The sequence below is a fragment of the Pseudorca crassidens genome, chromosome 5 (genome assembly GCF_039906515.1).
Source record: "Pseudorca crassidens isolate mPseCra1 chromosome 5, mPseCra1.hap1, whole genome shotgun sequence".
Classification (NCBI taxonomy): Eukaryota; Metazoa; Chordata; class Mammalia; order Artiodactyla; family Delphinidae; genus Pseudorca; species Pseudorca crassidens.
In genome coordinates, this window is record NC_090300.1 from 40,864,784 (window position 1) to 40,892,668 (window position 27,885).

General features: G+C 38.6%; 1 protein-coding gene across 2 annotated transcripts in view; it reads right to left on the bottom strand.

Moving 5' to 3' along the window:
* PLCH1 (phospholipase C eta 1) overlaps nt 1–27,885 on the bottom strand; it is a 236,969-nt gene that overhangs the window by 64,638 nt on the left and 144,446 nt on the right. For both annotated transcript variants that reach the window (XM_067737817.1, XM_067737816.1), the window contains 3 exons: nt 12,097–12,190; nt 9,752–9,955; nt 1,723–1,843 (listed from right to left, as the gene is read on the bottom strand). In XM_067737817.1, the coding sequence (XP_067593918.1) occupies nt 1,723–1,843; nt 9,752–9,955; nt 12,097–12,190 (419 nt within the window). The remainder of the gene's footprint in view (nt 1–1,722; nt 1,844–9,751; nt 9,956–12,096; nt 12,191–27,885) is intronic.

Consider the following 27,885-nt stretch of genomic DNA (forward strand, 5'->3'; position numbering starts at 1 on the left):
TATGATAGAAATATGTTGAGTGCTAAGGACAGCGAAAAGAAGCATTTAAATCAGTTGTAGTATTGGTAAGTTTGCCAGAGGGACAATGCCTAAGCAGTCTTCTAGGATGAGCAAGAATTGGGCAGGTGGAATAATGGAGATGAGTGTTTCAGACAGAGAGAACGGCACAAGCGAGGGTAGGGTCTGTGAAAGCACTGAGATCCCCAGGGACTCCGGAAGACAGTCAGTGACGGCAGAAGCCCAAGTCTCTGTGGAGCAACAGTGGAAGACGACACTGGAAGAGCAGGAAGAGGCCAGGCCTTGAAGGGCACGGAATGCATGACCATGAACAACAGGGAGTCTTTGAAGGACTTTAAGAATTACAACATCAGGGCTTCCCTGGTGGCGCAGTGGTTGAGAGTCTGCCTGCCGATGCAGGGGGACACGGGTTCGTGCCCCGGTCCGGGAAGATCCCACATGCCGTGGGGTGGCTAGGCCCGTGAGCCATGGCCGCTGAGCCTGCACGTCTGGAGCCTGTGCCCCGCAACGGGAGAGGCCACAACAGTGAGAGGCCCGTGTACCGCAAAAAAAAAGAAAAAAAGAAAAAAAAAAGAATTACAACATCAGCTTATATTTTCAGAAAGAAACATACTGCACCAGCGTGGAGGATAAACCAAAGAGAAATGAAAATGAAGAGAAGGCAGTGGAGTCAAAAGATACTTTAGCAACTAGAATTGAAAAGATTGGCTGAATCGAGAGTGGACTCCCAGTTTCTAGGTAAAGCCATTGGTAAACAGTGCTACCCTCCTAACTAGAAGGAAATGGAGTAAGAGGAAGCTTGGCAGAATGAAATGCTGAGTTCAGTTTGGGGTGGAGGCCCCGTGCTGGTAGGAGTCTTATCCTCGCTCAGTGTTGAGGCTCCCCAAACCTATTATAGTATGCCTGGCTTAGAGTGGGCAACTTTAAATATCTAAGTAAATGTCTGAATAAATAATGAAATTTGTTAATTTTCAGGTACCTATGGGATACTCAGATGAATTTGTAGTAAGAATTTTTCAATATATCTCTGAAACTTAGGGAAAACATTCTGGATATATAATGGGCAAATAACCAAAAAGTAGACCAAGGACAACAACTTAGGAAATAGTGACTATTAAAGGAGTGAGGAAATGGACTAGAAGACCGTAGGCTAAAGAAAGAGGTCGAGAAGCAATGGCAGCAATAGAGGAGAGAATGCTATGATAGAGGCCCCCCAAAAGCAAGTATTAAGGAGAAAATTTTCACCATTATCAAATGCCAAGGAGAGGTCAAGTAACATAAGGACCCCAGGCACTTCAGTATACATAGGACATCCAGCAAGTCTGGAAACCAAGATATTATTATTTTATTGTATTGCAATATAATCCCAATAAGCTATTTATTATGTATAGTAACCTGTGTTTCTAAACTTCATAGACACTCTGTACACCCTGGCTTTAGAAATTTTGAGGTCACTCTTTATAAGAATGTGCTTCGAGGAGGCAACATCTTGAGAGAGAATGGGGTAAGGAATAAAGAGAGCACAAGAAAGTATGTACATGCGGCCCTTGTTTGTTCAGTGTTTTGTTGGGAAGGAAGGAGAGAACCAGGGCAGGAGAAAGCGAGATGTAGACTCCAGGGAAGTGTGTGGCTTGGTGGCCGTGTTACGTCAGGCAGTGCTGCATGTGCCAGCTGAGCCTGGCTCCCAGCTGCTGCTCTGCTTACTCGTTCTTCACAAAGGCATGCTTGTTGATGGTCTCCACAACATCTCTGAAGAGGATCTTTGAAGTGAGCGTGTAACCGTGGTGTACGACCGGCTCTCCGTCGGGGCCATCCCAACAGTCAACTGCCAAAAACAGAATGTCACATCAACAACTCAAAGTTTCTGGTGTGTCCTGATAGTTCTGGAAATAGCAGACAAGTATTAAGTTTATTGTTTGAGCTTATACGTATTATGATCGTGACAAAGATGTCAGACCGAAAAGAGTGTTCTGGCATATTTATCAGAATAAGGAATTAGAGATTATAAATGATTTACTGCAAGTAAATCTGCTTATAGTTAACAAAGAAGTCATATACACAAGCAGCTTAGCCTTTACCAAGAACTCTCATTAGAAACTGCTCTAAATCCAACCGAGTATGCCTGAGCATACTGGTATTTCTTAACAGGTTGTTTCTCTATTTTACTTCTTCTTATGCAGTTTACTATAGTCTTTTAATGTTTCAACGACCCTCTCAAATCAGTAACAGGGTTTTTCATCATTGTCCTCCTAAACTCATTATGTTTCCATTAGGTTTATTTCCATTTGATTAATTCGACAGTAGTTCTAAAATAGCATTGACTTCTTAACTTCGAATCTTCAGGCCCTGCTAAGATTTATGTGCATATGGGCAAATGATTTAATAATTTAAAGTATTGCTTCCCCATGCATGAAAGGAACACTAAGAACAGGACTTGAATCATAAGTTTGAGTGATTTATAAGTACATGAGAAGTTGATTATAAACCTGCATGGCACACAGTAATCATTATTGTTATTAATACTATTGATACTGTTATGTGTATGGACAACCTCACTGACCCCCAGCTGGAGAAAGACAACAGCTTCCTCACCATCCTCCCCAACTTAGAGTTTGCCTTCCCTTGTTTTACACTTTGCCACCAGACTAATTTCTCAAAACACTGCTTTCTCCATGTCACTACTTTGCTCAAAAGCCTACTCAGTGCATAACATAGCATCCGACACACAGTATGCACTCAGTAGGTCTATGTTAAATTTATTAATAAACAACTTATAGCAGCTCCTGCCTGCTTAACCCCAGGGTCCCTATCTCTGGCACTAGAGACTGGCTAGCCATTCAACTAAGCCTGTTATCTCTCTCGCCCTAGCTCACAGCTAGACTACAGTTCCCAGCCTTCCCTTTCAGTAGGACCTGGCCATTGAAATGTGGGCAGAAATGATGTGCACCACTTCCAGGTCTGCATTATGAAACCCTGCCTTCACAGTTATCCATGCCCTCTCTTCTGCTGTGAGTTTGGAAGTCATGTGCTGAAGATGGCACAGACACAGAAGGAAAGAGCCTGTACCCCTAAATCACTGCTTGAAAGAGTCACCCATTAAGAACAGCTATTTCGGACTTCACATAAGAAATAAACTTCAGTTGTTTTAGGGCACAGAGATTTAGGCTTAACTGTTAAAGAAACTAGTTAACTAATATCTTAGCTCCTGTTTGACAAGTCAAACTTATTTTCTCCTACTTCCAAACTCACAGACTTATTCTTCCAGTTAGGCAAGCTTCCTCACATACGATCCTACTTCCATGCCTTTGCTTCTTTCATTTAAGGTCAACTGAAGTGCCCTCTTTCACTTTGCTTATCTCAATCTCAACCAAGGGTCAAATCCTTGATTAAGGATTTAGATCCTAAACCAGGATCCCCCATAGAATTTTGCCAGCTCTCATGACATTGCCCTTCCTTATGACAGGTGGTCACAAATTCAAATACCAACAAGAACCTAGCAGGTCACATAAATAAATGTAGCAGCCCAACAGGGAATGTGTGTCTAAATGAGGTAACTATTTCTCACTGTCAGTCAATCATTCTTAAGTAGGAATAAGGACCCAGTTACCAGATCTGAGAAAAGTCAAAGGTCTCTTTCCTCTCTCTTTCTGTCTCTCTCTCTCTAGATAGATGAGAGTTGGGGGGGGGGGGTGTTCTGTTCCCTAACTAATACAGTTACATACGTCAATTAAATACTGCCTATTAAAATATCCTTGGGGCGGGAATGGAAAAAGGAAAAGGAGAAAGTATTTTCAAGGTTAAAACCATAGGAATACTGGAAACAAATTTTAAGAACAAATATTTTGGGATGCTATCATACAGTGTTATACTGTTCCTTTGGGCCTGTAAATGAGGTCAAACATATAAAGGCATCTTCTCAGGAGAGAGGCTCCATCCCTCTTTTGACATGTGCTTGACATTCTTTAATTTGCCTTTGGATATAAGCGTGAAAAGAATAAACAGATGTTTCAAAAGTATGTAACTTAAACAATATACCCCAATTTATACCCCATTTTGGAAGAAAAAGGGCTTAGGAGGGTTTCTCATAAATGAGCTAATATATTTTCAAAAAGAATGCAAAGCAGACGAGGCAATGCCACAGCTGACTTGATGATCATGTACACATAAAAATATCTCTTCATAAGAAACTACTTTGGTAATGAAAGAAGGAGCCCTTTTGCTAACATTTATAACACAGGCAGAATATGCATAGTTGAGGATGGTTCTCCTAACGTTCACTTTTTAGGCCTATTTTATCACTTGTCTGTTAAATGAGGATAGCAACATCCCCAAATGGTGCTGCCATCTGAGCGTGTGGCATCCACAGTCAAGTTCAAATGGCCATGAAGAGCTCCTGTAAGAGCTAGTGCTATGATGAGAATGTTGGCAAAGTAGAAATCCTCTAACCAATTTCCTAGCCACAAAATAGCCAGGCCCATTTTTTCAATCAGACCACATGTTAGAAGCCCCCAAAAGCACCCTGACAAACAGCTGGTCAGATGTGAAGGCCAGCTGAGAGACTAACATGACAGCTTTTCATAGTGGAACTCAAAATGTTTCACCCTGATAGTGCTCCCAGAGATAACAGGAAAAGTTGTGAACCGATTACAACAGCAGTGCAACGTCAGTTCCATAATGAAAGTGAAAATCCCCTGGACAGAACATCCATATTTATAAAGCAACTAGGGCTGATAATCAAGGGAAAGGAAAGGCCGTGTAAAAAATGTCATCAATCTGATTTGCTGGCAAACCCACTTCACCAACAAAAGACTTACTCGTTTTCCCCAAGACACCATATATATCCTGACCGAGGACATTGTTGCAGCTGAACTAATGGAGATGGAAAACACAGTATTATCAAAATAGAAGCTTGAAAGTGGAGAGATTCTTCAGGTCACAATACCATGAAAGAACTGTCCAGAATCATTACTCTCCATCTCTAAGAACTATACTTGGCAAAAGCTGCTTCAGAAAATTACCTGTGGGACCTGAAATTTTTAATCCATGACCTGCTACATTCTATAAATCAGGTTCTTTAACTCCTAGCTGCAGCTGTTTAAGAATAAAAACAACTTCATCCAGAAGCAAGGTAGATAAAGCACCACTGGGTGTGTATAGATTGGTGCCTCCAGGTCCAAGCTTGAAGTGTAAACTAAGATCTTCAAATTACAGGGCTGGCAGAAATTGTCAGGAGAGCACGAAAAATCACGTTATCAAGTTCTAAAGTCTTCAGGAACATCTAGATATTTAGATGCCAAGCCTAATCACAAGTCAAGCAAATGCCTCCTGTTAAAGCCAACCTCCTCTCTGTGCTGCACACTGTTCTTCCTAGTCTTCCTTATGTGACCAGATGGCCCTTATTTGATCCCTTGCTTGGGTTGGTCATGTCATTCAATGCGTGTTCTTCCAAAAACCCCAAAGGCTTCCTGGAGAAGCAAAGTAGGGGAGTCAGACAACTTGCGTTCAAATACCAGCTTCCAAGCTTCCTAGCTATGGGACCTTGAGCCACCAACCCTACCCCAAATTGGGGTGCCTTCTTAAGGAGATTATTCCATCTTCCTTAGTGTTGTAAGAATTAAAGAAGGATGCATGGAAAGCACTTAACCAGAACCTAGCCCACAAAAGGGGACGAAATCATGGTGGTTTCCCTGTTCCTTCCCAGTATATTCAAAGCCAAGGTGACAACCATAGTTTCAGACAGGAAATAGAGCAAGTACAAAGCTGACCAAGTCTCCTAGATAAACACAGTATAATGCTTCTTCTCAACAAAACCTTCCAGAAATAGCAGCTTGACTTTCACTGTCCAGTCATAGATTTTTCCAATAGTGAAAACTTCAAGCCAAACAACAGAGGAGAAGTTTGCTGATGCAGGCTTGGCGAGGGAGATATTTGAGAGATTGCACGTCCTTTGAAATTATATACAAGCTGTGCATCTTCTCAGTTTGTGTGAATGTCTGGAGCAAGCAACACCTTTTACACAAGGAGGGCAAAGATCAATAGCTTCTATTACTTTGGTGACTGGCAAAGAGGAAGAAAGAAGGTACAAGGGAAGGCCCATGTTCAATGTCATCTGCTGCACACAATTTCTAAAAGCTAATTTTAAAATTAAAAGATCCCTGAAAAAGCTAAAACTAAAAATTATTTGTGTCTTACTATAAATTATCTTAATCAGATAACTTTCCTTCTTAATAGCCCAAGGAATGCCAGAGAATTAGAAGATCTGATTGAGTAAGGAGTTGATCATTAGAACATGGTTAAGCTTGGGTAAGACACTGATTTTGGACAGAGAAATCCAAAAAGAAATGATTGGGCACCTGAAAGACCTGAAAAGCAAAGGAAACAGTACAGGGCACAGAAGTAACAAAATTGCAAAACTGCCTGGAGTTGACTTTCACTTCATGGAGTCACCAGAAGTCATTTTCCATATTTGGCCTCCAAGAAAATGTCACCATTTAAAATGATAGGCAACCATCACTCTCTGAAGCCAATAAGGGTGTGGGCCCTGGCATCTCTATGCATGACAGACTTGTAAAACTGCTTGAGTGCTGAGTGAACAAATGGTTGAATAATGGCTGAGAACAGAATGTCACCTCAAGACCTTCTGTTGCTCGAAAGGTTTTCCTTTATGCTAATATTTTATAAGCATCTTCATTATCCAGTTGCTTAAGCTACTCAATTATCAGTCACTACTGTCAGTAGGTGTTCTCTGCATCTACTGCAAAAATGCCATGTCTTAAATCATACACTTCCAGAGCGCTAAATTGGTAGTGGTCCTAATGGTTCTGTATGCAGATAGTTTTTAATACCTGTCCATTTTCAAAATATGTCAATTTGCCTTTATAACATTACTACTACTATTACTGTAACATTACATCTGCTACTTTTGCAGCAGAAAATTCTTCAAGCCAGAAACTCTCTGACAAAGAAGCGTTCCTCTACTCACCCGTATTATCTCACTGCCCTACTGCTTTATTCATCTCCTTACACTATTCCACCACCCCAAGAACAACTTGCTACCTACTGCTGACTCCCATATGCTCCCACCAAAAAGCAATTCCCCTTTGCTCCATGGAATCTCCATTCCAGTGTAAACAAACCCCCTTTCATCATCAGACTCTCTAACAAACCCCCTTTCGTCATTAGACTCTCTAGAATTCTTCCTCAACCTCCTTATCTTGGTTAACAACCAGTTTACCTGGGAGGATACTACTTCCTTTCTCCACAGATGCTTTTTTTGTATAAATCACAAAATGAGGATGCTACTTTTAAACAATTGTTGTTCTACATTCATTTAAAAAATCCCCCCACTTTTAAACCTCACTTTATCCATCTCTGCCTTCCAGGAATCTTCCAAGTGCCTTTTCCGTAGCATTCTTCTTCTACTTAAGTATGTGGTTTACAGTTTTTAATATCCAATTTTTGATCTTTTAATTTTTTAGCTTTGAATCGCCCTGTCAGCATCCTTTGACTTAAAAGTCCATGTGGGCAATCTACCCAATCACTTAACCTTGACCTCAGTGCCAACAGCTCCTTGCTTCACTCTAATCATGCTCACCCACCACACGCCCTGCATATAGTCATTACCTCAACTATATCCAAAATCCCACCTTGTGATAATAATTCTCTGTTCTTGTTTACGGTATGCGTGATGCCGACATTCTCAGTATTTCTGTTTCTTTGAGTCTTCTAGTCTCTTAACCTCATTTTGTGGCCCCTTCATTTCCTTTCCTAGTTCATGGACCCACTGTCACTTACTTAAAAGAGCTCTCACCAACATCTTGAAGATATTTTATACGACCTGGAAATCCAGAGGCTTGGATCAATTCTAGAATCTGTCTTCACTGCTCTTATACCTAGTCTGTTGGGAATGGGGTGGGGAGCAGTCTGAGCATGCAGACTTTGTATAACAAAAAGACTGTTCTGTTAAAGACTGTTTTTGAAATTAGCTAGGCCTTCCCCAGTTTATCTTGTCAACTCCTTACTCATTATTTGCTGATCTTTTTAAGCCTCCCATTCCCCCAGCCAACCTCCACCCACTCTACACTTAGTGGATGGTGTTCTCTCCTACTATCCTGAGAAAAGAGAGGGTAACAGGCATGAACCATTTCAAAATTTCTTGTCCCCTACCCCATCTAAAAGCAAAATGAACGAATCCTCATTTCCCCCTCTTCCAAGTCTCAAAACCTCCCCAACCCTGTATCAAGTCTTCCCCTAATGCAGAAAAATGCCAAGTGACTAACTCACAGCAGATTATCTACCTGACCTTCCCACTGAAAGGCCACCAAAACTATATAGCAAAAGACACTAATAACCTCCCAGCTGTCAAATGCAACCGGACTGGACACTTAGTCTTTATTTTACTTTTCTATCGCATGGGACATTTTTGACCATTTCATCCCTTAGGTCCAAGTGACTGCTTTGCGTTAGTTGTCTTCGTCAGTTCCCCTTGTTCTTTCTGCTTCGAAAGGTTGGAATGCATAAGTCCTCAGGCCTTGTTCTCTTTGCCACTCCTCTAAGTGATCTTGTCCACTGTGATGTACATTTACACACGAAGGTCTCTGTAAGTGATCTTGTACGCTAACACACAGAAAACTCGGAATTGTGGAATCTTTATCTTTTCTGGATCCTTCTGTTGAGTTCACATATTGTTATTTAATTGACTAATAAAAATGTCCATGTATATATTACAAAGTCACTATAAACTCAACCGATGGAAAGCTGAACTCATTAATGCTCAGTCCCCACAGTAGATGATGGCTCCATCATTCATTCCAGCTCTCCCCTTCAAGCCTTACATCCTTTGCTTTGCTCACCAGGTCCTGTAAGTTTACTTCTTTAATATCTGTATAAGCATCTCTCTCACCTAGTCTAAGTTTTTATGATCCTTCCTTTCAATCATTTCAATAGCCTTCCCACCATTCTCCTTGCTCTAGTTTCACCTCCCTTCCCCCACCACAAACATACATCTTAAAGAAAAATTATCTTCCTACACTGCTGCCCAAGCAATCTTTCTAAACTGCAAGTCTGACCGTATCACCCTAGGTATTAAAACAATCCACCGGACCCTCGTTACCAAAAGCTAAAGCTGAAATTCCTTATCACAGCACTCAGAACCCTTTATCGCTGACCCAAGTCTACCTTCCAGGCTGATTTCTCATCATATTTTACGTCACCCCTCACTTTCTGTATCACCTCTCAACCACGTTTGATTCAACTGGTGGAATTCTCACACCATACTATGATTTTTACCGTCCACCCCTTCTAATGACTGTGAGCGCCTGAAAGACAGAAGCCACATCTTACATCTGTGTCCTAACCCCCAGGAACCTCCTAGAAATTTAATAAGTGTTGGATGATTGATAGACCATGAAGTACCTTAAAAATAAATATTTATCCTGAACCATCTTTACCATTGTTTAATCAAAAAAAAAATCTTTCTAGGAAAAACTTTCACATTCATCACAATTTTTCAGCACCTGAAGGTGTGCCTCCCAAATGCTAGTACACATCTCTCTCCCTGTTTGAAGTGTCAGGAGGAACCGGAGAGGATTATGAGTTAAGAATAACTTTACAGTGAGTGGGAAAATAGTTCTGATTAGCATGAGTGCATTTTTTTAGGTCTCCATTATTTACACTAGACGTGCCTGACTAAAGCACGTGTGCACCCACACACACTCGCGCTCAAAGCACGCACCTTCCACGCAGCGACAGCCCTCCTGCAGCACCCGTGCATACATGTCCACTTTGGACTGAGACAGGAGCTGGTCCCCGGTCAGGTATGTATTGTGGGAGGAAGCGATGTAGTAGTGGCACAGGGGCTGGTCCATGTCCTGGTACACTTCATGGTGCAGTGGGTTAAATATGTCACAAGCAGGACTACGCATGAAGTTCGTGAAGCCTTTGGAAATGAGAGAGAGTGAAGTACTATAGCTTTGAAGCATATATACTTAACCAACTCTAACAAGGACAAAAGAGATCAAAGTTTGTTCATACTGATTACCTCATTTACCTTCAGGACAGCCTTTGCAGGGAATACCGGGGCAATGAGAGATGTGCTTCAGATCAAATAGACAGTGTCAAAAACTGAAATATGACTTTGGGGAGTAGCAGTTTAAATATAACCTACAGAAAAACAGACTTTTTAAGAGTTTTGATTGAGGGAGGGAGGGGGCTTATTGCAAAGCTCTTCAGTAACTGCTGAACTCAAGCTATGATTATTCAGTGTGACCTAATGGGTAGCTCATGCAGTGTTCAAACCATATTTATCCTAAGTGATATACTGATCAACAGCAACCTGATAGGTTATTAAGTTGATTTGAAAAATAGTATTGTCAGTGCCATAGCTGAGGTAACAGGTCAGAAGTTAGGCATAGCTTAAAATCAGGGTATGATTATTTGACTATGAAACTGGTTTGGCAAGATGCTACTAATGGCTAGCACATTTGAGAAATGTGAAAAAGTATTTCAAGATTATGTAGAAAACCCTATCAGTTTTTCAAAAACATAGTGCCTGGGTAGGAAAGGCATTCATTAACATATTAACAGATATGTGAATGTCCTACAAGTACCTACATGGAATGATTATTAGGGTAAATTATTTCAAGTCTTCAAGAATCCTGTGGTAAAACTACTGGTAAATATCCTCTGGAACTCTGGAGAATTTCTTCAGGCTCATCTTTATGGTCATAACTTAGAAATCAGGTTTAACTCCATCTTTTAAGGCCCCACCAAAGAAAAGATTCATTTATTGGTAAAGAAAGGTCCAAATTAGTTTATCTTCTTTGGTTGTTTTTAAAATAGCTTTTAATTATATAAATATTAAATAATTTCTCTTCATTTTAATTAGCCTCTATCCCTGGAAGTAAACATAAAATGTCATACCCCCTTGTCCACACTAAGCCTGTTTGGGAGAATAGGAGGCCAACAATCAAAATTGGTAAGATAAGCCATGGTATCATATGCTCTTGCAGGAAGTGGGATGCCCCAGTAGTTTTTTAATTAAGATTATCTATTCTGCCTGGCACATGTTCTCTTTTGGAAAGCAGCCTACAAATTTCTTTCCCTACATATTTTAAATACATATGACTTATAGATACATGTAGCTATATTCATGTCATATCATTTATACGTAATATCCTAGGAGCTAGATTCTAAATATATATTCAGAATCTAATATATATAACTGTGGGCAAGTTACTTATTTCTTTTTTTTAAAAATTTATTCATTCATTCATTTATTTTTGGCTGCATTGGGTCCTCATTGCTGCGTGCGGGCCCTCTCTAGTTGCAGAGAGCGGGGGCCACTCCTCGTTGTGGTGCGCGGGCAGCCTCTCCCATTGTGAAGCACGGGCTCCAGGCGCACGGGCCCCAGCAGTTGTGGCACACAGGCTCAGTAGCCGTGGTGCAAGGGCCTAGCCACTCCAGTGTATGTGGGATCCCCCAGACCAGGGCTCCAACCCATGACCCCTGCATTGGCAGGCGGACTCTCAAGCACTGCACCAGGAGGGAAGTCCCAAATTACTTAATTTCTTTAAGCCTCACTTTCTTCAGTTATAAAATGAGATAGTCATGTTAACAAAATTTGTGGTCCCTACAACCTCTCTACCACTACCAACTAGGGAAAACAAATTAGTTGCCAACATTTAAAAAAAGAAAACAAAAAAACATGTTTACTTATTTTAGGGCCAAATTTCCCATCATGAGATTATCTGGTTAAAACTATTTCTAAAAATTAACCATTTGAGAAAAGTCAAAATATTTCTTGGCATCTATCATACATAGTGGCATCAAGTTGACTTGCTTGAGTGGAAAATGCTACTGTCCTTGCAAAAGTAAAAGAAACAGCAAAAAAAAAAAAAAAGAAAGAAACAGCAAAATCATGGCATCTGTTTTGTAGGAAAATATGTGTGTCGTGGGTTTTATTTGAATCATCTGTAATTCCAAGATTATCTCCCTATTTCTTTTCCTAAAAATTTTGCTAGAATGTAACTTAGCAAACTAAACTGAGAAATGAGAAATTAAGGATATTGGTTATTTTACCTTCTATGCCAAGGACATTTTTTGCCTTATTTTCTTCAGAAACTTCAAATTTTCTTATGACGTCAATACAATAGTCTGTTGTCACATTCGTCATCTAAACAAAACAGAACAATAGTACAGTACCTGCAATTTCATGAGATATGTTCCTCTATGCTAAAAGGGCATACTGATTTTTTTAAGCATTCGTGATATAGTGCAAAATGGTTAAATGAGCCATATTTGAGGTTACTAGTGTCATAACTACTTAACCTTTGGAAAATGATCAAGATCTCAGTATTCCTTGTATCTTTCAGATTTAATCAGTGAAAACAGTCCTTCAACTACTAGACAAATATTTTCTATGAAGCAACAAGATTAATAAAACCAAGTCAATAATCACTGCAAATGCATTGCCAAGCATCCACTCACTGTAAGCTAGTAGTTATCTGCAAAAGTAATGCTTTCTACACAGACACTGAGGTTTGCTAATCATAAATTGTATGCGAAAAGAAAATGACTCTCTACCAAAGAAGCGTATGCTAGGTAAACCACCTGTGTGTTTAAAGCTACAGATCCTTCAACCGATTCATGAGAGCAGTCGGCCATGGTGACTCAAGAACGCAAAGGTTAGCAAAAGAAAATAAAAAGGTAGGTGAGAATTCTGGAGTGAGAATTCTTGTATTCAAATCAGCTGGCTCATACTATTAACAGTGTGGTCTTAAATAAGTCACTCACCTTCTCTGTGGCTACCTTATAATGTAGTTGTGGGGATTAAATGGATTAATATTTGTAAGAAAAATGTATGGTACCAAAAAAGCAGTATATGCTAACATTACTGAGTTAGTCTCAAGTTTGCTGCATGTACATTTCATGCTTAGTATCACTGGGAAAAGCAAACTCTTTGAGAATAATTTCTTTAATACTAATAAAGGATGCAATATTTTTATCAAAAATCCATTCAGCCCCAAAATCTCACAATGATATTTAAATATGCTAATAAGCACCAGAGAGCAGACAGCAGAAGCAAGAAGAACTAAAATCTTGCAGCCTGTGGAACGAAAACCACATTCACAGAAAGACAGACAAAATGAAAAGGCAGAGGACTATGTACCAGATGAAGGAACAAGATAAAACCCCAGAAAAACAACTAAATAAAATGGAGAAAGGTAACCTTCCAGAAAAAGAGTTCAGAATAATGATAGTGAAGATGATCCAGGATACTGGAAAAAGAATGGAGGCAAAGATCGAAAAGATGCAAGACATGTTTAACAAAGACCTAGAAGAATTAAAGAACACCTAAAAGAAGTAAAGAACAAACAGAGATGAACAATACAATAAATGAAATGAAAAATAGAAGGTATTTCTACTTTTTTTTTGTATTATTCTAGAAGGAATCAATAGCAGAATAACTGAGGCAGAAAACGGATAAGTGATCTGGAAGACAGAATGGAAGAATTCACTGCCACGGAAAACAATACAGAAAAATGAATGAAAGGAAATGAAGACAGCCTAAGAGACCTCTGGGACAACATTAAATGCACCAACATTCACATTATAGGGGTCTCAGAAGGAGAAGAGAGAGAGAAAGAACATAGAGAAAATATTTGAAATGATTATACTTGAAAACTTCCCTAGCATGGGAAAGGAAATAGCCACCCAAGTCCAGGAAGCACAGAGAGTCCCAGGCAGGATAAACCCAAGGAGAAGCACACTGAGACACATAGTAATCAAACTGACAAAAATTAAAGACAAAGAAAAATTATTAAAAGCAACAAGGGAAAAACAACAAATACCATAAAAGGGAACTCCCGTAAGGTTAAGAGCTGATTTCTCAGCAGAAACTACAAGCCAGAAGGGAGTGGCACAATATATTTAAGTGATGAAAAGGAAGAAACTACAACCAACATTACTCTACCCGGCAAGGATCTCATTCAGATTCGATGGAGAAATCAAAAGTTTTACAGACAAGCAAAAGCTAAGAGAATTCACCACCACCAAACCAGCTCTACAACAAACGCTAAAGGAACTTCTCTAAGTGGGAAACACAAGAGAAGAAAAGAACCTACAAAAAGAAACCCAAAACAATTAAGAAAATGGTAATAGGAACATACATATCAATAATTACCTGAAATGTGAATGGATTAAATGCTCCAACCAAAAGACACAGGCTCGCTGAATGGATACAAAAGCAAGACCCATATATATGCTGTCTACAAGAGACCCACTTCAGACCTAGGGACACACACAGACTGAAAGTGAGGGGATGGAAAAAGATATTCCATGCAAATGGAAATCAAAAGGAAGCTGGAGTAGCAATACTCATAACAGATAAAATAGACTTGAAAATAAAAAATGCTGCAAGAGACAGGAAGGACACTACATAATGATCAAGGGATCAGTCCAAGAAGAAGATATAACAATTATAAATATATATGCACCCAACATAGGAGCACCTCAATACATAATGCAAATGCTAACAGCTATAAAAGAGGAAATCGAAAGTAACAGAATAATAGTGGGGGACTTTAACACCTCACCTACACCAATGGACAGATCATCCAGACAGAAAATTAATAAGGAAACACAAGCTTTAAATGACACAAGAGACCAGATAGATTTAATTGATATTTATAGCACATTCCATCTGAAAACAGCAGATTACACTTTCTTCTCAAGTGCACATGGAACATTCTTCAGGATATATCACATCTTGGGTGATAAATCAAGCCTCAGTAAATTTAAGAAAACTGAAATCACACCAAGCGTCCTTTTTGATGACAACACTATGAGATTAGAAATCAATTACAAGGAAAAAAAAATAAAAAGGAAAAAACACAAACACATGGAGGATAAACAATACATTACTAAATAACCAAGAGATCACTGAAGAAATCAGAGGAAATCAAAAAATACCCAGAGACAAATTACAATGAGAACATGACAATCTAAAACCTATGGGATGCAGAAAAAGCAGTGCTAAGAGGGAAGTTTATAGCAATACATTCCTACCTCAAGAAACAAGAAAAATCTCAAATAAACAATCTAAACTTACACCTAAAGAAACCAGAGAAAGAACAAACAAAACCGAAAGTTAATAGAAGAAATCATAAAGATCATAGCAGAAATAAATGAAATAGAAAAAAGAAAAACATTGCAAAGATCAATAAAACTAAAAGCTGGTTCTTTCAGAAGATAAACAAAATTGATAAATCTTTAGCCAGACTCATCAAAAAAATGAGGGAGAAGACTCAAATCAATAAAATTAGAAATGAAAAGGAGAAGTTACAGTGGACACCAGAGAAACACAAAGCATCATAAGAGACTACTACAAGCAGCTCTATGCCAATAAAATGGACAACCTGGAAGAAATGCACAAATTCTTAGAAAGGTATATAACCTTCCAAGACTGAACCAGGAGGAAATAGAAAATATGAACAATCCAATCACAAGTAATGAAATTGGAACTGTGATTAAAAATCTTCCAACAAGGCTTCCCTGTTGGCGCAGTGGTTGAGAGTCGCCTACTGATGCCGGGGCCACAGGTTTGTGCTCCGGACTGGGAAGATCCCACATGCTGCGGAGTGGCTGGGCCCGTGAGGCATGGCCGCTGAGCCAGCGTATCCGGAGCCTGTGCTCCACAATGGGAGAGGCCACAACACTGAGAGGCCCACATACCGCAAAAAAAAAAAAAAAAAAAAAAATCTTCCAACAAACAAAAGCCCAGGACCAGATGGTTTCACAGGGGAATTCTATCAAACATTTAGAGAAGAGCTAACACCCATCCTTCTCAAACTCTTCCAAAAAATTGCAGAGGAAGGAACACTCCCAAAACTCATTCTATGAGGCCACCATCACCAAAACCAGACAAAGATACCAAAACCAGACGAAGATACCACAAATAAAGAAAATTATAAACCAATATCACGATGAATAGATGCAAAAATCTTCAACAAAATACTAGCAAACAGAACCCAACAACATGTTAAAAGGATCATATACCATGATCAAGTGGGATTTATCCCAGCAATGCAAGGATTCTTCAGTATATGCAAATCAACCAATGTGATACACTATATTAATAAGTTGAAGAATAAAAACCATATGATCATCTCAATAGACACAGGAAAATCTTCTGACAATATTCAACACCGATTTCTGATAAAAACTCTCCAGAAAGTGGGCAGAGAGGGAACCTACCTCAACATAATAAGGCCATATACAACAAACCCACAGCAAACACCATTCTCAATGGTGAAAACATGAAAGCATTTCCTCTAAGGTCAGGAGCAAGACAAGGATGTCCACTCTTACCACTTTTATTCAACATAGTTTTGGAAGTCCTAGCCACAGCAGTCAGAGAAGAAAAAGAAATAAAAGGAACACAAATTGGAAAAGAAGAAGTAAAATTGTCACTGTTTGGAGATGACATGATACTATACATAGAAAATCCTGAAGATGCCAGCAGAAAACTACTAGAGCTAATCAATGAATTTGGTAAGCTGCAGGATACAAAATCAATGCACAGAAATCTCTTGCATTCCTATACACTAACAACGAAAGATCAGAAAGAGAAATTAAGGAAACAATCCCATTCACCACTGCAACAAAAAGAATAAAATACCTAGGAATAAACCTACCTAAGGAGGTAAAAGACCTATATGCAGAAAACTATAAGACACTGATGAAAGAAATTAAAGATGACACAAACAGATGGAGAGATATACCACGTTCTTGGATTGGAAGAATCAATATTGTGAAAATGACTATACTACCCAAAGCAATCTACAGATTCAATGCAATCCCTATCAAATTACCAATGGCATTTTTTACAGAACTAGAACAAAAAATCTTAAAAATTTGTATGGAGATACCAAGGACCCCAAAGAGCCAAAGCAATCTTGTGGGAAAAAAACGGAGCTGGAGGAATGAGACTCCCTGACTTCAGACTCTACTACAAAGCTACAGTAATCAAGACAATATGGTACTGGCACAAAAACAGAAATATAGATCAGTGGAACAGGATAGAAAGCCCAGAGATAAACCCACACACATATGGACAACTAATCTATGACAAAGGAGGCAAGGATATACAATGGAGAAAAGACAGTCTCTTCAATAATGGTGCTGGGAAAACTGGACAGCTACATGTACAAGTATGAAATTACAACACACCCTAACACCATACACAAGAATAAACTCAAAATGGATTAAAGACCTAAATGTAAGACCGGACACTATAAAACTTTTACAGTAAAACATAGGAAGAACACTCTTTGACATAAATCACAACATTTTTTTGACCCACCTCTTAGAGAAATGGAAATAAAAACAAAAATAAACAAATGGGACTGAATGAAACTTAAAAGCTTTTGCACAGCAAAGGAAACTATAAACAAGATGAAAAGACAACCCTCAGAATGGGAGAAAACATTTGCAAACTAATCAATGGACAAAGGATTAATCTCCAAAATATATAAACAGCTCATGCAGCTCAATATTAAAAAAACAAACAATCCAATCCAAAGATGGGCAGAAGACCTAAATAGACATTTCTCCAAAGACATATAGATGGCCAAGAGGCACATGAAAAGCTGCTCAACATCACTAATTATTAGAGAAATGCAAATCAAAACTACAATGAGGTATCACCTCACACCAGTCAGAATGGGCATCATCGGGCTTCCCTGGTGGCGCAGTGGTTAAGAATCCGCCTGCCAATGCAGAGGACATGGGTTTGATCTCCGGTCCGGGAAGACCCCACATGCCGTGGAGTAACTAAGCCCGTGCACCACAACTACTGAGCCTGTGCTCTAGAGCCAGCAAGCCACAACTCCTGAAGCCCACGAGCCACAACTACTGAAGCCCACGCACCTAGAGCCCGTGCTCTGCAACAAGAGAAGCCACTGCAACGAGAAGCCCGCGCATCGCAACGAAGAGTAGCCCCTGCTCCCTGCAACTAGAGAAAGCCCGCATGCAGCAACGAAGACCCAACGCAGCCAAAAATAATAAATAAATAAAAGTTAAATAAATTAATTTTAAAAAATAGAATTGGCATCATCAGAAAATCTACAAACAACAAGTGTGGAGTGGGTGTGGAGAAAAGGGAACCCTCTTGCACTGTTGGTGGAAATGTAAATTGATACAGACACTGTAGAGAACAGTATGGAGGTTCCTTAAAAAACTAAAAATAGAACTACCATATGACCCAGCAATCCCACTACTGGGCATATACCCTGAGAAAACCATAATTCAAAAATAGTCATGTACCACAATGTTCATTGCAGCACTATTTACAATAGCCAGGTCACGGAAGCAACTTAAATGCCCATCGACAGATGGATGGATAAAGAAGATGTGGTACATATGTACGATGCAATGTTACTCAGCCATAAAAAGGAATGAAACTGGGTCATTTGTCAAGATGTGGATGGACCTAGAGACTGTCATACAGAGTGAAGTAAGTCAGAAAGACAAAAACAAATATCGTATATTAATGCATATATGTGGAACCTAGAAAAATTGTACAGATGAAAAGGCAGGAATAGAGACACAGATGTAGAAAAAACATATGGACACCAAAGGGGGAAAGTGGGGGTGGGGGTGGGGTGGTGGGATGAATTGGGAGATTGGGATTGACATGTACACACTGATGTGTATAAAATAGACAGTAAGAACCTGCTGTATTAAAAAAAATTTTAATAAAATAAAAAAAGATCAATCAATAAAATATACTAATGAATAATGATAGAGGAAGCTAACTTGCGAGCCAGTATTTTATATTTCAACGATATTCTCAAAAATTCTATTACCTCTTAGGTTCAATACCTATGCTTTAGTGAAATCTAATTCAAACTGTCTATTTAATAGCATTTAACTTATTGCAGGGGGAAAAAAAGCTCTGTTATGCAACCATTTTTTGCATGTTTGAAAGAGCACAGAATGCTTTTTTTCCCCTAAAACTAGCTGCATAATGGCTAACACATTCTTTGAGTAAATTTTATAACCTTTACTCCATGCAGAGGCCTACATTACCAGACACCACCCGAAAATACCATAAATAAATGAAACCATGCTGCCTGCGAGGAACTCATCTGACCAAGTCTGGCTTTAAGCAGCTCATTAATTTGTCTGCTATAAGCTAGAGAGGCTTATCACGTGCAGTCTAAAAGATAAATAATTTCTCACAAAATAGAACCAAATTGATAAAAATTGTATGTGCCATTGGAAGACTGAATTCACATTGCAATTATTTGGTTTACGAGGCCATTTGTCCAGAGATGTTGGGGACTTGCACTAGACTCAGGTAGTCTACCAGGAGACAATGAGATCTAAAAAAATTCAAGCAAACAAACAAAAAAAACCCCAGCATCCTGGGATGGAGCTAATTGCTGATGAGAACATGTTACTAGCTCAAAATACAAAGCAGGATGTGTTAACAAAAATCATCGTATTTGAAAAGTATTCATTAAATTGATGAAAATATCAGTAGGCATTCTAGGAAGCCCAAAATTTCCTGGGCACCATGTAAGAATTAATGGGAGCTAATCCAAAATTCAAGTATTAAGGATTAACTCAGTGAAATACATTAAAACCTCATAACAATGAGAATTGAAATGTAAGTCAATCTGCTCTCATCCTTCCTCCATCCCTGCTTTCATTTAATTAACTTCCCAATAGCAAAATCTTGCATTTTACACAATTGACGTTTTCAGACCTCACTTTGAAAGTTACACTGGGATTTTACTGTATGAATGAAGGTTTAACATAGTTTAGTTTAGCTCTTTATTGTTCTTTTTCCCCTTGCTTTGCTTTCTATTTGACATGGCTGATAAGATGAAATAGAAACATTTTCTCCCTGTTTCCCATGGAGTTTACTTGAAAGTCTTGTTTGCTATCAATATCTGAGCCACTCACTGTCTCTTAACACTAGTGATTGTTTTTTCTATACAGAGTAATTTGTGCTAAAAGAAGAACTTGAGGAAAACTTGATTACATTTATATAATGTAGTCAATGTTATGCAGTTTATAAAAAGTTTTTACATCCATAATCTTAAACAGTTCTTGTAAACTTAGTATCTTTATCCCCATCCTGTAGGTAGGAAAACTGACACTGAGAATGGTTATCACAACCAAAGTCATAAAATCATTAGAAGGCAGCACCAAAGTTCAAATTTCAACCTTCTCAATTCAACTCCAAAGCTTTTTCTTTTACCTTGTATCTACTGTCTGGGTGATTTCTTTATTTCTGCTAAGAAATTGAAATACTTACTTTTAAAAGTGATTATTTTTTTCAGTATAGCTGAAACTCCTGGATCTTAACTTTTGAAATTTTTGCAACTTTCAAATCAGTTATCATAATTTGACCTCTTTGATGATTCCAGATTGGAATGACTCCCAAAACACACGAAACACAAAATCATAATATAATTTGCAAAGAATTTTAAGGTTCCTAAACTCTTTTCCATTTATTTTTACTGAAGTAACATATCCATAATTAAGTCAGTCAAAACAGAGACGCTTATGACTAAAAGCAGAATTCCCCCTTTATACGCAGAGCCACTGTCCAGAGGTAATAATGCCAACATCTCTAGATATTTCTTGTGGAATGAGTCTTTATACTCCTAATTATTATGTTAATGATGTTATTTTATATTTCATATACTTTAAATATTATCTCTTAACTTTTTATTGTTTTTAAATAAAGACAACTCTTCTGGGCCAGCAAAACTAACTTTCGCCCTCCATCAATCCTCCCAATACAGTTATATCTTAACTTTTATTAAACTACAATTCAGTGTGTAAATTGTCCTGAATATGCAAATGTTAACATTAGGTCTATTGTATAATCTGATTGTGTTTCTATTCTTACAGAATTTTCTTCTGATTTAACTGCTGGAATTCCCATCCATTCATTTAATTTGTAATGTCCCTATCCAAATTCTTCCCAATGACTCTAATGGTCTCTTGGTATAATTTTCCACATCAAAGGCAAGAGGGCATCCATGAATTCCATTTTTTCCACTATAAAAGTCCTCCTTTTTCCAGGCTGGTTAAGTTCTAAAATTTCACTCCGTTTTTTGTCCCAATTTCATTCTGTCACTCTTATCAAAGAGCACTTGAGAGGTAAATTATTTATTTCTTGCACATATTTTTGTGTGTGTTTTTTATTCTGTGCCCACATTTGGTTGACAAATTGACCAGGTAGAAAGTTCTAGGTCGGAAATCACTGCTTCATGATTTTTGGCTTCCAGAGTTGCTGTTGAGAAGTCTGATGCCATTCTGATTCCAATCCTTTTTACAGGACCTGTCTTTGTTCATTAATTTGATAAGGCTTTTTTTCCCCCTTTCTGCAAGTCTTTAGGGTTTCATTTTATCCTTGGCATTGCAAAATTTCACTTTGATTTGTCTCTGCGTGGATCTTTTCTACATTCACTGTGTTTGGCACTCAGTGGACCCTACCAATTTAGACATTCCTCCCTTTGGGCTCTAATCATTTTTTGTATTACTTATTTGATAATATCCTCCCTTCTATTTTTTCTTATCTTTTTCTGTAACTCCTGTTATTCAGATAGCGGAACTTCAGGATCGATCTACTAATGTCCTTATATTTTTTCCATTTCTTTCCTGTTTGTTCTCCTTTGGGGACAATTTTCTCAACTTTATCTTCTAAGCCAACTAATGAATTTAGTTCTCTGCTCTCTTCTTCCTCTGAATCTTCTTTTCTCATAGCATCTTTCTCTTGTTCATGGCTGAAGTTTTTTTAATCGCTCTGCTGTATTAATGTCAGTTTTTAAAGTTTCCTTCTCCCTGCATTGCCTCTATTTCCTCCAAGATTCTTGATTCTATTTGTTTGCCTTTGTCTCTTTTTTATAGCAAAGAATTTCCTCAAACGTGGTAAGCTTTGGTTATTCAAAACCCATTTTTTAAACTGACTATTTAAAAACCTATTTCAAACTAAGGCAAGAAAAAATTGGCTGGAAGCTCTGTATTCATGAGCAGAGCTTACTGACTAGTGGGCTTCACTGTAGAATTCTCTGGCTGGACTCAGGAAATTTCTGATGTAAATATCTTTAGGGGTTTTTTTTCCTTGGGTTGGTGTGTTAGTTTCCTAGGGCTGCTATAATAAAGTACCACAAACTCAGGGCTGAAAACAACAGAAACTTATTCTCTCTCAGTCCTGGAGGACAGAAGTCCAAAATCAAGCTGTTAAAAGGGATGATTCCCTCTGGAGACTTGGACGGAGAATCTATTCCATACCCCTCCCCTTGCTTCTGATGGCTGCTGGCAAATCTTGGCATTCCTTGGCTTGGAGCTTCATAACTGCAATCTCTGCTTCCATCTTCACACAGCCACCTTCCCTCTGTGTGTCTATGTCCTCTTTTCTGTTGCTTATAAGAACACTCATCATTGGATTTAGGGTCCACACAAAATGTAGGATAATTTCATCTTAACATCCTTAAGTACATCTACAAAGACCCTACTTCCAAATAAGGTCACATTTACGGATACTGGGAGTTAGGACTTGGACATATCTTTTCAGGCTACTATTCAACCCACTATAGTCTGTAATATGCCTCCAAGGAAAATTTTCCAATGTCCTACTTGTAAGGGATAAACCTGGGATCTGAACCTTGGAAGAGGGTTATGGCTCTCACACTTCAATGCATAAATGTTCATTTAATCTTTGTATTCATATCTATTTTTGTGAAACAAACCTCCCAAAACTTAGAAACTTAAAACCACCAGCACTTATCAATACTTGTTCACAATTGTGTAGGATGGTAAGTGGGACTGAGTCCAGCCACACGGTTATTGTGTTTTCACCTAGGGGTTACTCATGTGACTGCAGGCATCTAGTCAGGTGACTACAGTCAGATGGTCCAAAATGGCCTCACCAACATGACTGTGGCTCGTGCTGGCTGTTGGCTGGGCCTCTTCACATCATCTCTCCTCCTCAGAGAAACTACCTGGCTTCCTCACATGACAGTCTCACAGCCCCAACAGGGCAAGAGTGGAACTGCCAAGGCTCCCTGAAGCCTACGTTCCTTGTACATCTAGTGTGCTACAATCCATTAGTCAAACCAGGTCACAAAGCCAGCCCAGATTCAAGGGGCAGAAAAACAGACTCCACTTCTTGATGGGAGGAGAGGCAATGTCACGCTGCAAAGCCACACACATACAGGGATGTGGGAGCTACTGTAGCCATCTTTATAAACCATCTGCCACGCTCCCCATGTTCCAGTGCCCACACTCAGGTGTGCCTGGTATGCCTCAGTCCAGATTCTTCTGGTCCATCCTCCTCCAGCTCTTATTTTCAGTTTTATGCCAGGGTGGAGAAGGGACAGCTGTCCTGCTGCAAGAGGTAGGGGAGAGAATCTGGAGCCCTAACTACAACTGGATCAGACTTCCAACCAGTGCTTGTGTTTTCAACCCCTGCTCTTCTGTTTTCAGAGTATCATGTAAATTTCATTTTTGATCTTCCTTGGGTTCTTCTGGGCAAATGAACATGCTTTGTGGTTTCCTGCTCCGTGGGCTTGAGTTTCAGTGCTCTGGGGTCTCCTTTGGATCAGACAAGTTTTAAGATTTTGTTGTTTCTGTTTCCTCTCCCATTCTCTTTGTCCTTGTGGTTTTACAGGGGGGGAGAGGTCTTTTTACTGTATTTTTGGGTAATTTCAGCAGGGAGTAGAGAAACATCTCTAAATGAATGGTCATTCAGTTTCCAGCTGAATAAGACAACCATGAGAGCTATTTATCTCCCCAAAATGGCTACTCTCACTCATCCAAAAATTAATCCACAAATTTCAAAGCATTTAAATACATGACTATTTCACAGAAAAATGTCATTTGGGAACTATATTCAAGGGAGAAAAAATATTACATGACATAATTACTCTGAACAGTCACTGCTTTAACTGTGAATAATTAAGAAAAATGAAACAAAGTCAGGAAAGCTTCTTAAAGAACTGCTTTTATGACGAGGAGAATGATTTAAAAAAAAAAAAAAGAAGATAAAGGTACACTAGCACCAGAAAGGGGTAGTTATAGCAAAGAAGAATTTATAATTATTTCTCACAAGAGAGGTAAGATTAGAATGACCACGACTCTCACCAAACCAGTCTGGATTCAGTAAAGGGCAGTGAAGGGAGAGGGAACAAATGACACCTATAATTGGATCAGAAGAATCAAGGGAATATTTCAGCAGAAAGAATAAAAAAGCAAAATGAGCAACTGTTAGAACCACCACAAAGGGATAATGTATAGGTCTATGTCATAAAGTTCAGCAAGAAGAGGGCGCGCTAGCATGGGATCAGAAAAGTTCTGAAAACTCCCCTGGAATTAACCATCCACATGCATATTTCAGAGAAAAACACTACATAAATAGAAATCTGCTTTTGACTTATCTATGGAAGTAGCTTTTGCTCTTGGCTAACAGCTAGAAGGGTTTGAAAACTATAAGGACTCTTCAATATTCCTGCCTTCTCTTCCTCACTCTTCAATCCATGAGAAACAAAAAGATAAAGAGAAGGTAGAGGCTTGCTAAGAAAGGTTGTCAAGGAGAGTGGGGGGAATGAAATCAATTTCTCACTCCTGAACCAAAACTCTGAAAAGAATTGAACTCAAAACACATTCAGTGCCAGTGCCAAAAAATGGATAGGAACTCTGGAAGAGATGAAGGTTGCTTTTTGGCAAACAGGGGAAAAAAATGAAACAAAGAGCCTCAACCAACCCACGTACTCTGGAATCACAGACTAGTGGACATCTGTGATCTTGATCTGTGGATGCAAGGAAGCAACGGAAGAGAAACCTCAGCCAACTGGCTTCTTCCTTAACTGGCACTTCTTCACAGATATAAAAGACAGTAAGAATTTACCTTAGCACATCATATTTTAAGGATGAAAGTCCTAATCAAACAGCAGTTGGACCTGTCAAAGGCATAAATTCATTGTGCAAAGAGCTTCAGTGGAATAAAAATCTGACTCACGGGCCAATATTTGAACTCCCATAATCCCGGACAGCATATGTGGCCGGCAGTGATATTTCATTTCACAACTCAGTAAATCTGTAAAATCGGAATACTCTGGTGTCTACACCAATCTTACACCATCAGAAACGAATGAATTACTGCCATATGGATCATCAAATTGCCTCAGGTTCGTTCCACTGTGAAAATCCCGTTTTGAAACTCAAAACCCCACAAAACTCTTGACTAATGACTCTCCTGCTGCACTTTTAGATCATGTCCAATTTCTCTCTGTTTTAAAGAATGCTGAAATGCACAACTTTATAACTTTTTTTTCTATACACAATTATTTCCTTAGGATGAACTACTAGATGTAAAATGGATTGGTAAAAATTTTATATATTATATACAATTTAATGATAAAACTGCCCATAGAAAGATTGTACCATTCCACAGCTTCACCAGAAATATAAGAAATGGACACCATGTTTGGTAGTATATTTTTTTAACCTTTACTAATTTGATGGGTGATATATGGTCTCTTAACATTGTAAATCAACTATACTCCAATTAAAAAAAATTTTTAAATGGAAATAATACAGAAGCATATTAAAATAAAAAGTAAAATTCAAAAAGTCTTGGTTTTATTTCACATTTTTAAATTACTAGTGAAGGATGAACATTTTTAATAGATCATTGACATTGTGCAAATTTTTTTATATGTTTCAAATGTTTTGCACATTTTTCTATTGGGTAGTCATCTTTTCCCTCAATTGTCTGTGGAAGTACTTTCCATATTAAGGAAATTCACTATTTCTCTCTTTTGTATATTATAAATATTTTCCAAGTTTGCACTTGACATTCATTTTATGATGTTTGATATATTGGACCACATATAAAGTTTCAGGACATTAATATTTTCCTCTTGATATATGATAATTTAAAAAAATTTCTTTCATGTTATACCCATATGTAGCTTCAAGCTAGTTTAGAAAATTAAACTGGAAACGCGTAATCATTTGCCAGGAGCAGATGTCACAGAACACTGGCTTCTGTTTTCCCCAACTAAAATTTACTGGTTGAATGTCAATATAACAATAGGAGGGAAGAAACATATGCCCCTTAGCAAGTGACATCCACTATTGCTATTCAAATGGATTGGGTAAATTCCACTAGCACAAATGAATTTGAAGTCGCTTTCTTTGAACATTTTAATTTCTCACACTGCTGTGCTTCTGAATATCTCTGTCAAAGGGCTTTCACATTCATCATCCCAATCAATTTTCAATCTGACATTGTGAGATAAGAAAGGTAGGTATCAGCTCCCCTTTGTACACATCAGGAAACCAAGGCTCAGAAACAGTACTGATTGGCCTGCCCAAGATTCTCCAACTGATAAAGCTTGCAGGATATGAAATGCAGATTTTCTGTACTCCTGGTCTAAGGTTCTTTCCACTATACTGTGAAGAGTTCTTCTGATGACAATGCAGGAGTAGTTATAATTGCAGGAAACAGGGAATAATGATTTAGAAAGGGCATGTTCTCTGGGGAAAATAATTCTTCTATTACCCCATTCCCATTTTCTGCCTGCCTTAACAGCTAACTTTGTTAATGGAGAATCTCTGCCTTTGCCAAATTATCAAACTAAAATAACTGATTTTGATAAAACATTTTGCTAACACTATCTGGCTTAATCCTTAAAGCAACAACAAAATGTATAAAATCTGGATCTGTAATTCCTAAAATGTATGTGATTGTGGTAATGGGATAAAGTAAAATATTACCAGGTCTAGTGTCTTTTTTCTGACACCACCAACACTGACTCTCCGACACTAGCTGGGTATCCAGCAATGCAATTCAGTCATGACGCTTACCATCTGGAGTCAGCATTAGACCCTGCAGGGCTCAGTCCCACAGGCTAACCCTGCTTCAGATGCCGCAGATGAGGTCTCAGGCTATCCCCACTTCTGCCTGGCCTACTACAAATTTGGGAGTTCTGGACATTACTTAAAACAGTAAAAATAGATTTTAATAAGTAACTGTTGCAAAACGGAAAAAGAGAGCTCAGTATAGAACTGGCTTATTTGCGAATACAAGTGGGGATTTATAGCCCAGGAGCAAGGTAGGGGTCAGTGGAGGCATAAGAGGGGATTCTGGCTAACCCGACCTAACAGGATTCTTCCTGAAATGAAGGCCAGGCTGATCAAATATCACCCAGGGAATAGTGATAGGCGAGGAATTTTATCAGATATTGAGGACGATTAGATATCGAGGATGGAGACTGGTTAAACTGACAGGATTCTTGCTACAGCTGGACTCTTAAGGACAAGGCCAAAGGATGGACCCTTCGAAAAACTGGCTCAAAAGAGCCTGCTTAGAGTTTGTTTCATTAAGGAGAAAGTCTTTGTCAATTCCCACAACTCAGTTTCCAAGATTCGCCAGAATGACTCACAGAATTCAGAAAAGTGCTTTACTTACTATTACTGGTTAATTATAAAGTATACAGCACAGCCAAAATGGAAGAGATGCACAGGGCAAGGTATGAAGGAAGATATTTACCAATGAATTACTATACTGCTAGTTAAGAATTATGTCATAGTTAATAAATGTCTAGCTATGTTATTACTATAAAGAAAACATTACCATGGTATCTGAAAGGAAACACATGAGTTAATTGCCACTACTCTGTGGAAAAATATGCATATTTAAGGTTAAAGATTGTATAAGTGTTCAGTATGTCACTCCCTCTTTAAAGATGCTGGAAACACATTTTAAATAACTCATAGATAAGATTTTTGTGGAATTGTGATATTTACCCCTCTATTCTAAATTTAAAGAATATCTACACC